The 12,413-nt window shown below is 45.5% G+C and overlaps 1 protein-coding gene across 2 annotated transcripts in view; it reads right to left on the reverse strand.

The window, feature by feature from the left end:
- The window catches only part of LOC115158279 (transducin-like enhancer protein 4), a 76,488-nt gene that overhangs the window by 33,543 nt on the left and 30,532 nt on the right, over positions 1-12,413 (reverse strand). For both annotated transcript variants that reach the window (XM_029707042.1, XM_029707041.1), the window contains exon 4: positions 9,686-9,730. In XM_029707042.1, the coding sequence (XP_029562902.1) occupies positions 9,686-9,730 (45 nt within the window). The remainder of the gene's footprint in view (positions 1-9,685; positions 9,731-12,413) is intronic.

A 12,413-nucleotide genomic window follows, 5' to 3' on the forward strand; every position in this document is an offset into this window, starting at 1 on the left:
TAGCAGCAGAGCGAGAGAGAGCAAGTGCCCCTGGCCAGACAGCCCTAGTCTAGCCTTATCTCCCTCCCCCTGCTGCCTAATGGAACTGCTCTCCTCTCTCTGCAAACACTTCAAGGCAAATATTAGTAACCAGTGATGCACTAATCAGCCACTGATTGTGGTCAAAGCCACAGAGGTATTCAATAAAATAACTGATCTCTTCCTCCCTCGTCTATCACCCCTATTCTCTCTCTCACTCTCCTTTTCTCTCCTGCTCTATTCCTTCCCTCTCCTCTGTGCACTTAGACTCTCTGTCTGTCTCTCTTTTTTTCTCTCCCTTCCCTCTGTTCACTTGGTCTCTCTCTCTCTATTCATCCTGTTCACGAGCCCTCCCTCTTTCTTTCTCTCCCTCTCTCTCTCTCTCTCTCTGGGCAGAGTGCCAGTCTCTCTTCCTGGCGCTGAGCCAGCCCCCCCCCCTCTCCTCTCTGATTGATGGCCCCTCTATTTGGGAAGAGGAGGAAAAGAAACACAGAGAGAGGGAACGAGGAAAGGAGAGCAGTAAAGCACACACACACACACGCACACGCACACGCACACGTAAACACACACACACGCACAATGAAAAACAAACAAACAAACAGAGCAGAACAGAACAGAGCACACACACACACACAGAGATATTGACACAAAAAATATTGAAATGCTCTCAGAAAAGCAACAGAGCCCACCATGAGAGGCATGGAGCATTAAGACAGAAACACAGACAACCCCCGCCATATACACACGTTTATCCTGTACATACGACTAATACAACTTGAAACACACACACACACACACCCTCTCTTACTAAACCAGATATATAGGCTCTGTCAAATAAACAGAAAAAGACATACAACACTCTCATTCATGCATGTGCACACACACACACACCTACGTACAAACCACACACACAAGAATACACACACATAAAATATACACACACAAGAACACACATAGAGCGGCGCTTTAGCAGACAAAGAGAAGCCTTTACGGGACATCTGTGAAAACGCAGTCCTGCGGGCAAATTTCTGCCTGAGTCCCAGAGTTCGGGTTATTTTTAACAATATCTCTCGTAGGCTCCCCAGCAATATAATGCGCTTACCCATTACTCTGACATTCATATTCACACACTGCCAGCTTGCCAGCTTACCAGCTTGGGCTGACAGACTGCTACAGCTTTAAACTCCTGTCCACCACAAAGCAATTATACAGTACACAACTAGTCCCATACACTGGCCACACACACACCTACACACACGATGGCAGTACACATACACACTGTGGAAGCGCACATACACTTTGGTAGTACACATACACAACTCATTTTTATTTGTGTCTGAAAGGCACTGGAGCGTACCGTTCACAGTTGGGGATCTGCACAGACACACACACACAAAGCAAACAGACACACACACAAAGCAAACAGACACACCACGCAGGCGAACACAGACGTTCGATAATGCTTTCGGTCTCACACACATATATGAACAGGCATGCATATGTGCCCACACACACCTATAGACACACACACACACACACACACACACACACACACACACACACACACACACACACACACACACACACACACACACACACACAAACTCCAGGACATCTGTAGCTACTCAGAGGACTTTTGATCGAGTGACAAACCCATTAGGCTAAAAGGCTAGCTCCCTGGGAATGAATCACTCTCTCTCTCTCTCTCTCTCTCTCATTCCAACATGATTACATCACTCTCTCTCTCTCTGCCTCATTATTCACAAATGAGCTCTGTTACACATGCATGCACTCACACACTCCTACATCAAAGACACACACACACACACAGCACATATGCTATAACATGTGCAAAGAGGGGTTGTACACATCGGTGATCACACACACATGCTGTGCACACACACAGACACACACACACACAAACACACACACACACACCGAGGGACGTTTGACCCGTCCAAAGCCTCCTCCAGCTGACCCACATACACCCCTCATCCTAATCCAGCTCTTTAAATAAACAGAGAAAAAAGCACTGAACCCACAAAGATCAAGCCTGGATTAAAGGATGGAGGGGAGGAGGAGAGGAGGAGAGGAGGAGAGGAGGAGAGGAGGAGGTGATGGTGGTGGTCGTGAGAAAGAGGGGAGAGAGAGAGACCCAATCCTATTACAGGCAAATCAGTGTGTTGGAAATGAAGGCATTAAAGCAAAGCCCATCTTCATCTCTCTACCATACACAGCTCTGGATTCAGGTTATAGTGCCATCTTCATCTCTCTACTACACACAGCTCTGGATTCAGGTTATAATGCCATCTTCATCTCTCTACTACACACAGCTCTGGATTCAGGTTATAATGCCATCTTCATCTCTCTACTACACACAGCTCTGGATTCAGGTTATAATGCCATCTTCATCTCTCTACCACACACAGCTCTGGATTCAGGTTATAATGCCATCTTCATCTCTCTACCACACACAGCTCTGGATTCAGGTTATAATGCCATCTTCATCTCTCTACCACACACAGCTCTGGATTCAGGTTATAATGCCATCTTCATCTCTCTACCACACACAGCTCTGGATTCAGGTTATAGTGCCATCTTCATCTCTCTACCACACAGCTCTGGATTCAGGTTATAATGCCATCTTCATCTCTCTACCACACACAGCTCTGGATTCAGGTTATAATGCCATCTTCATCTCTCTACCACACACAGCTCTGGATTCAGGTTATAATGCCATCTTCATCTCTCTACCACACACAGCTCTGGATTCAGGTTATAATGCCATCTTCATCTCTCTACCACACACAGCTCTGGATTCAGGTTATAATGCCATCTTCATCTCTCTACCACACACAGCTCTGGATTCAGGTTATAATGCCATCTTCATCTCTCTACCACACACAGCTCTGGATTCAGGTTATAATGCCATCTTCATCTCTCTACCACACACAGCTCTGGATTCAGGTTATAATGCCATCTTCATCTCTCTACCACACACAGCTCTGGATTCAGGTTATAATGCCATCTTCATCTTTCTACTACACACAGCTCTGGATTCAGGTTATAATGCCATCTTCATCTCTCTACTACACACAGCTCTGGATTCAGGTTATAATGCCATCTTCATCTCTCTACCACACACAGCTCTGGATTCAGGTTATAGTGCCATCTTCATCTCTCTACCACACACAGCTCTGGATTCAGGTTATAATGCCATCTTCATCTCTCTACCACACACAGCTCTGGATTCAGGTTATAATGCCATCTTCATCTCTCTACCACACACAGCTCTGGATTCAGGTTATAGTGCCATCTTCATCTCTCTACCACACACAGCTCTGGATTCAGGTTATAATGCCATCTTCATCTCTCTACCACACACAGCTCTGGATTCAGGTTATAATGCCATCTTCATCTCTCTACCACACACAGCTCTGGATTCAGGTTATAATGCCATCTTCATCTCTCTACCACACACAGCTCTGGATTCAGGTTATAATGCCATCTTCATCTCTCTACTACACACAGCTCTGGATTCAGGTTATAATCCCATCTTCATCTCTCTACCACACACAGCCCCGGATTCAGGTTATAATGCCATCTTCATCTCTCTACCACACACAGCTCTGGATTCAGGTTATAATGCCATCTTCATCTCTCTACCACACACAGCTCTGGATTCAGGTTATAATGCCATCTTCATCTCTCTACCACACACAGCTCTGGATTCAGGTTATAATGCCATCTTCATCTCTCTACCACACACAGCTCTGGATTCAGGTTATAATGCCATCTTCATCTCTCTACCACACACAGCTCTGGATTCAGGTTATAATGCCATCTTCATCTCTCTACTACACACAGCTCTGGATTCAGGTTATAATGCCATCTTCATCTCTGTACCACACACAGCTCTGGATTCAGGTTATAATGCAATCTTCATCTCTCTACTACACACAACTCTGGATTCAGGTTATAATGCCATCTTCATCTCTCTACCACACACAGCTCTGGATTCAGGTTATAATGCCATCTTCATCTCTCTACCACACACAGCTCTGGATTCAGGTTATAATGCCATCTTCATCTCTCTACTACACACAGCTCTGGATTCAGGTTATAATGCCATCTTCATCTCTCTACCACACACAGCTCTGGATTCAGGTTATAATGCCATCTTCATCTCTCTACCACACACAGCTCTGGATTCAGGTTATAATGCCATCTTCATCTCTCTACCACACACAGCTCTGGATTCAGGTTATAATGCCATCTTCATCTCTCTACTACACACAGCTCTGGATTCAGGTTATAATGCCATCTTCATCTCTCTACCACACACAGCTCTGGATTCAGGTTATAATGCCATCTTCATCTCTCTACTACACACAGCTCTGGATTCAGGTTATAATGCCATCTTCATCTCTCTACCACACACAGCTCTGGATTCAGGTTATAATGCCATCTTCATCTCTCTACTACACACAGCTCTGGATTCAGGTTATAATGCCATCTTCATCTCTCTACCACACACAGCTCTGGATTCAGGTTATAATGCAAGCTAAGCACAACCAGTCGAGGCTGCGTATTAATATGCATTATATGTACACATAGAAACATAGAAACATGCACTGGGCTGTCTGGGCAGACAGCTAGCGGTAATTAGGCATGAGCGAGCAAACACACACACACACACACACACACACACACATTTATTATGCAGACACTAGAGCACACACATTTTGTAAACCCTCTCACTCTCACTCTTTCTCTCGCTCACACACACAAACTCTCAGCTAAATGGCGTCCAATAGAATAATGTATGGTTCATTCTGACCCAGCTCTGACTGTTGTTCTGGTCTGGGTCTGGCACTGAGGGAACAAACAGATAAAGAATGAGCATATAACGAGAGGTTTGTCCTTCACTCTGCGCCAGATTGCTGTGAACCTCTCAGAGGAACGTGTCTGTCTGTCCGTTTGCATATGCCTGTCCATTGCTTGTCTATTAAACCTTATCCTTGTATCCAGCATTTCCACACCTTGGGCAAATTCACAATTGCCTAACACGCACACGCACACACACACACACACACACACTCAGACACTTCTGTAGGCCTATAACTAGGCTTCTGTAGGCCATTATCACTTACTATATCCACAGAGCCTTCTAGACCTGACTGCATATATACATTGCCGTTCAAAAGTTTGGGGTCATTTAGAAATGTCCCAATTATGTTAGCACAGCTGAAAACTGTTGTTCTGATTAAAGAAGCAATAAAACTGGCCTTCTTTAGACTAGTTGAGTATCTGGAGCATCAGCATTTGTGGGTTCCGTTACAGGCTCAAAATGGCCAGAAACAAAGACCTTTCCTCTGAAACTCGTCAGTCTATTCTTGTTCTGAGAAATTAAGGCTATTCCATGGGAGAAACTGCCAAGAAACTGAAGATCTGGTACAACGCTGTGTACTACTCCCTTCACAGAACAGCGAAAACTGGCTCTAACCAGAATATAAAGAGGAGTGGGAGGCCCCGGTGCACAACTGAGCAAGAGGACAAGTACATTAGAGTGTCTAGTTTGAGAAACAGACGCCTCACAAGTCCTCAACTGGCAGCTTCATGAAATAGTACCCGCAAAACACCAGTCTCAACGTCAACAGTGAAGAGTTGGGATGCTGGCCTTCTAGGCAGAGTTGCAAAGAAAAAGCCATATCTCAGACTGGCCAATAAAAAGAAAAGATTAAGATGGGCAAAATAACACAGACACTGGATAGAGGAACTCTGCCTAGAAGTCCAGCATCCCGGAGTCGCCTCTTCACTGTTGACGTTGAGACTGGTGTTTTGCGGGTACTATTTCATGAAGCTGCCAGTTGAGGACTAGTGAGGCGTCTGTTTCTCAAACTAGACCCCAAAACTTTGAACAGTAGAACTATGAACAGAGTGCCTTGCAGGCCAATATCCTTGAATACAATATTACATCACTGAATATAGTATGTAACTAGCCTTCTGCAGACCTATGTACAGAAAGTATTCAGCCCCTTGACTTTTTCCACATATTGTTACGTTACAGCCTTATTCTAAAATGTATTAAATTGTTGTTTTCTCATCAATCTACACACAATAGCCCATAAATACAAAGCAATTACAGGTTTTATATTTTATTTTTGCTAATAAAATAACCCTAAACTTAAACATCATATTTACATAAGTATTCAGGCCCTTTACTAGTACCTTGTTGAAGCACCTTCGGCAGTGATTACAGACTTGACTCTTCATGGGTATGACGCTACAAGCTTGGCACAACTTTATTTGGGGAGTTTCTCCCATTCTTCTCTCTCAAACTCTGTCAAGTTGGATGGGGAGCGTCACTGCACAGCTATTTTCAGGTCTCTCAAGAGATGTTCGATCGGGTTCAAGTCCGGGCTCTAGCTGGGCCACTCAAGGACATTCAGAGACTTGTCCCGAAGCCACTCCTGCGTTGTCTTGGCTGTGTGCTTAGGGTCGTTGTCCTGTTGGAAGGCGAACCTTTGGTCCAGTCTGAAGTCCTGAGGGCTCTGGAGCAGGTTTATGTCAAGGATCTCTCTGTACTTTGCTCCGTTCATCTTTCCCTTGATCCTGACTAGTCTCCCAGTCCCTGCCGCTGAAAAACATCCCCACAGTATGATGCTGCCACCATCATGCTTGAGGGGGGTGATGGTGCCAGGTTACCTCCAGACGTGACGCTTGGCATTCAGGCCAAAGACTTCAATCTTGGTTTCATCATACCAGAGAATCTAATTTCTCATGGTCTGAGAGTCCTTTAGGAGCCTGTCAAGCGGACTGTCATGTGTCTTTTACTGAGGGGTGGCTTCTGCCTGGCCACTCTGCCATAAAGGCCTGATTGGTGGAGTGCTGCAGAGATGGTTGTCCTTCTGGAAGGTTCTCCCATCTCCACAGACGAACACTGGAGATCTGTCAGAGTGATCATCAGGTACTTGGTCACCTCCCTGACCAAGGCCCTTCTCCCCTGATTGCTCAGTTTGGCCGGGTAGCCAGATCTAGGAAGAGTCTTGGTGGTTCCATACTTCTTCCATCCAAGAATGATGGAGGCCACTGCGTTCTTGGGGACCTTATATAGACAGGTGTGTGCCTTTCCAAATCATGTCTAATCAATTGAATTTACCACAGATGGACTCCAATGAAGTTGAAAAAACACCTCAAGGATGATCAATGGAAACAGGATCCACTTGAGCTCAATTTCGAGTATCATAGCATAGGGTCTGAATACTTATGTAAATAAGGTATTTCTGTTATTTATTTTTAATACATTTGCAAAGATTCTTGCTTTGTCGTTATGGGGTATTGTGTATGTTGATGAGGAAAAACATTTATTTAACCAATTTTAGAATAAGGCTGTAACGTAAAAACATTTAGAAAAAGGGAAGGGGTCTGAATACTTTCCAAATGTGCTGTATTTCACTGCATATTCAACCCCTGTACTGAGTCTTCGTTTGGACGCATATCCGTGAGACTTCTGAGAACGTATAGCATGAAATATATAACTAGCAGTCTGCAGACCTAAAACATCACGTGTTGATATGACTTAATTTCTGCCAACATATATTGTATATCACTGACTAAGTACACCCAGTCGACTAGTCCTTCAGTGGTCCTACATACAGTATCAGTGGTGCTCCCCTATCTTTCAGCCAGCGAGGCAGACAAGTGGAGCACACCGTTAGCTGTGTTCTGATCTAAAGCCACCATAATGCGATAGCTGATCACTGACACCATCTCCACGGCAGGAAGGGAGGGGAAAACAGAACACACACACAGATAGATAGTATCAGATCAATTAGTATCAGATCAGTTAGTATCAGATCAATTAGTATCAGATCAGTTAGTATCAGATCAGTTAGTATCAGATCAGTTAGTATCAGATCAATTAGTATCAGATCAGTTAGTATCAGATCAATTAGTATCAGATCAGTTAGTATCAGATCAGTTAGTATCAGATCAGTTAGTATCAGATCAGTTAGTATCAGATCAGTTAGTATCAGATCAATTAGTATCAGATCAGTTAGTATCAGATCAGTTAGTATCAGATCAGTTAGTATCAGATCAGTTAGTATCAGATCAGTTAGTATCAGATCAGTTAGTATCAGATCAATTAGTATCAGATCAGTTAGTATCAGATCAGTTAGTATCAGATCAGTTAGTATCAGTAGCCCTGTTGGCAGCCGGCCCATTCCCTCCAAATCCTCTCCTATACACATCCCTCCCCGATCAGTAGAAGCTAAAGGGACTCTTGACCCTTGTAGACAGCGAGTGACCGCGATGGCTCAATTAATGGCAGCAGCACATGAGATGGCCCTGTGCGTGAAAATGAGGAGAGTAATGGCACACGACTAGGGCTGGGAAGAGAGGAACTAAGAGCAGATACTGCTAAATGTATTCATGATTCATTATTCCTCGCCAGAGCTCAAAGCTCCCCTTGTCGTTTCTCGGTGCACTCTCGCTCTTTTTTTTCCTTCTTTCACCCTCTCTTTCTCTGGCTCTCACTCATCCTTCCTCTCTATCTCTTTTCTCTCTCATATCACACTCTCTCTATTTAACTCCCCCTCTCTCTCTTTTTTGCTCAACACCTCTCTCTCCCCCTCTCTTTTCACTGTCTCAGCTTTCCTCTCCCTTCTCCTGTGTCCCACCCCCCCTCTCTCCTCAGCTGCTCTCTCTTCCTCTCTCTCATTCCCTCCTTCCCTTCCCTTCCCTTTCTCCCCTCCCTCTCCCCCTCCCTCCCTCTCCATCCCTCCCCTCTCCCTTTCTGGAGTAGTACAGGCAGATCTCTGTTCATGTCTCCTCTGTGGTGACAGTAGAGCTTACAGTGGAGCTCTGCCCTGCCTGCCTGGCTACTGGCTAACGGCCCCCTTTCACTGCACACTCTGCGGTTCTGGATCTGTTAGCTTTGGATCTGTGGTTCTGGGGCTTGGTTTCACTGGGGCTCGTTCTGCTAGCCTTGGGTCTATCGGGTTCTGCTAGACCTGGGTCTATCTGTGGTACTGGGTCTGTTTGGTTCTGCTAAACACCATCAGACATTTTCACTGCTGTCCGTGACGCCGGAGTAGAAGCCTGGAAGTCACCTTGAATGAAGGCGTCAGTCAAGTGGATAACGCGCCACAACGCTCACTCTGCAACAATGTGCCACGTGTCTGTCAATGGCACATTAGCTGGAAATGTGAGGAAAATACAGGGACATGGGGTGCCTGCCAGGACTCTGCTGCTCATGACGCACCCACACACATATGCACACCACACACACACACCCTACTGTGACAAACACACTCTTTCAGATAGTACGAGAAGTACTGCAATTCATGCATATGAAACGCACACACATAAGAGCCACAGTGGACAATTAAAAATGAACACACACACACACTCAGTTTGAGGGTGTGTGTGTGTGTGTGTGTGTGTGTGTGTGTGTGTGTGTGTGTGTGTGTGTGTGTGTGTGTGTGTGTGTGTGTGTGTGTGTGTGTGTGTGTGTGAGATCGAGAAAGCGGCTGATGTCAGGGAGGGCTGAAACGGATGGTGATTGTGGTGTTTGTCCTCCGCTGCTCCCTGTAAAGACCATCACTGAAGCAGACCAGACAACACACACTGTAATACTGACAGACAGTAACATCTCTCTTACCTGTTTGTGCATCTCAATGTTCAGCCCATAGGACATCTCATAGTACTGCAGAGAGAGAAAACAACAGCATTCAATAAGTATACAAATCAAATTCAAATCAAATGTATTTATATAGCCCTTCGTATATCAGCTGAAATCTCAAAGTGCTGTACAGAAACCCAGCCTAAAACCCCAAACAGCAAGCAATGCATGTGAAAGAGGCACGGTGGCTAGGAAAAACTCCCTAGGAAAAACTCCCTAGAAAGGCCAAAAACCTAGGAAGAAACCTAGAGAGGAACCAGGCTATGAGGGGTGGCCAGTCCTCTTCTGGCTGTGCCGGGTGGATATTATAACAGAACATGGTCAAGTTGTTAAAATGTTCATAAATGACCAGCATGGTCAAATAATAATAATCATTGTAGTTGTCGAGGGTGCAACAAGCACGTCCGGTGAATAGGTCAGGGTTCCGTAGCCGCAGGCAGAACAGTTGAAACTGGAGCAGCAGCATGGCCAGGTGGACTGGGGACAGCAAGGAGTCATCATGCCAGGTAGTCCCGTGTTACCACAGAGGTAATAGATCAAATACTGTATAATCAAGGGATCAATCGTGTGTGTGTGTGTGTGTGTGTGTGTGTGTGTGTGTGTGTGTGTGTGTGTGTGTGTGTGTGTGTGTGTGTGTGTGTGTGTCAGTGTGTATGAGGCTGTTTGTCTCTCTCAGCGCCAGCGTGGGTGTGTGTGTGTGTACACACAGTAATGTGCAGTAATAACTTCCATCCAGGGCTGGAGAGACAGGGAGGATCAGTCATTGTGACAAAGCCAGTCTCAGTAGGCACATGAACAGCAGCGAGAGTGAGGACCATCAAACCTGACTACGGACACTCTCTCTCCTCTCTGTTTCTGTCTCTTCTCTCCCTCCCTGAATCTCTTACTTTGTCTCTCTCTCTGGCGTATCTGTTTCTTTCCCCCGTCTCTATTGCGCACAAACACACGTACCCTCTTCTTTCTTTTGTCCATCTCTGAATCCTCTCCTCTGGCCCTCTCCTCAGCATCATAAAAGCCATTTTCTTCTCATCATGTCCTCCCTCCACCTCTCTCTATTATCTCTCATTTTGTTTTACCATTCTTATAATTCACCCTTTCGCTCTTGCTCTCTGACCATTCTTAATAATGCTCATTCTCTATCTTTCTCTCTATCATAATAGATACTGTAAGTAGAGTACCGAGGACCAGTATGTTAATGTAGTGGTATACTGGACAACACAAGCCTCTTCACAGAGCAGTCTGTATAGAGGAACAAGAGCTATGTAATGATTTTGTAAATAGGCTGAAAGTCACTGTATAAGGTTCTATGGAGAACCAACATGGCTGGACCCATGCAGAGAGGTGAACAATGTGGGAATGGAGTACTGTATAGTCCACATGGACTTAGGAAAGATAGTTTTAGGAGAATGTGTGTATGTATGAGTGTGTGTATGTGTGTGTGTGTGTCTGTGTGTGTGTGTGTGTGGCGGTGAATTTATGTAAGATAAAAATACCATCCACACATGATCTATATCCCCAAACACACTGTACTGTGTTACCACAAGGAATCCATTCAGCTCAACCACACCAAAATACATGTCATCTTTAAACAGTCCATATTCTCACTCATATTATCTACACTCGTTCATTTGAATGGCGTACGTTCCTATAACAGACATGCTATTCCAAGGCCCCACTGTATCATTCTCAGTGATATAAAAGAATGGCCTCAAAATCCCCATGCAGGCTTATGATCTCAGGTGAAAAACCAAGCTAAGCTAGCTAAGAGCCCCAACACTACACAACACTACACAACACTACACAACAGCAGCAGCAGGCAGCCACAGAGCTGTTATCAAGCCTGATCTACGACAGACAGCAGAGCAGTGTTGTTGTAGCGTTGTGCAGGTTTGTCTGTTCTGTTTCTTAATGGCTTCATCTTTCCCTAGCTGCCTGCCAGCCCCCCCCCCCCCCCCCTTATATAATCTCTCCCTCGTGTCAGTGCATTCTCATTGAGCGCCGTGTGTATAATCCCTGGTATGTGCGTGCGTGCGTGCGTGCGTGCGTGTGTGTGTGTCAGTCTGGAGCAGATTGTGCCCGGTATGTGGCGGATGTGGCAGAGGCTCAGCCCGGCGGAGAAACAGTAAGCCAGCCTGCTGACATCGCTCACCCAACCACCACAACGAGGAGGGTGTGTGGTGTGTGGTGTGTGTGTGTATCAGTGTGTATGAGAGAGCAACAGACAGACAGAACATGAGGGAGAGAGAGAAAGGAGTGTGTATGTGTGTCGCGGTAATGTAGGTTTGTCTGTGAATGTGTGTGTGTGTGCATTTACTTGATGGCGTTGATCAACCATGCGTTTGGGTGTGTGTGTGTGTGTGTGTGTGTGTGTGTGTGTGTGTGTGTGTGTGTGTGTGTGTGTGTGTGTGTGTGTGTGTGTGTGTGTGTGTGAGGGTGTTGGGCCCTCAGGCTAGACCCTGCTGGGTCACTGTAGTGAGACGATGTCTTTCATTGGCTAACTAGTCCACAGCCATCAACAACATCCACCCCCTATCGGTCTCTCTAGCCTTTAGTCTGACATACAGACACACTGTCATTTGAGCAACCAACTATAAAGCATTCCTTCATTTCATTCAACCAGCTGCAGCTCTTTTCTTTCTCCCTCTCTGCTGTTCAGCTCTCGCTCTCTTCTTCCATTCATCTCAGAGTGTTTGCGCTCTCCTTTGCC

This window comes from Salmo trutta, chromosome 22 (assembly GCF_901001165.1).
Source record: "Salmo trutta chromosome 22, fSalTru1.1, whole genome shotgun sequence".
Lineage (NCBI taxonomy): Eukaryota > Metazoa > Chordata > Actinopteri > Salmoniformes > Salmonidae > Salmo > Salmo trutta.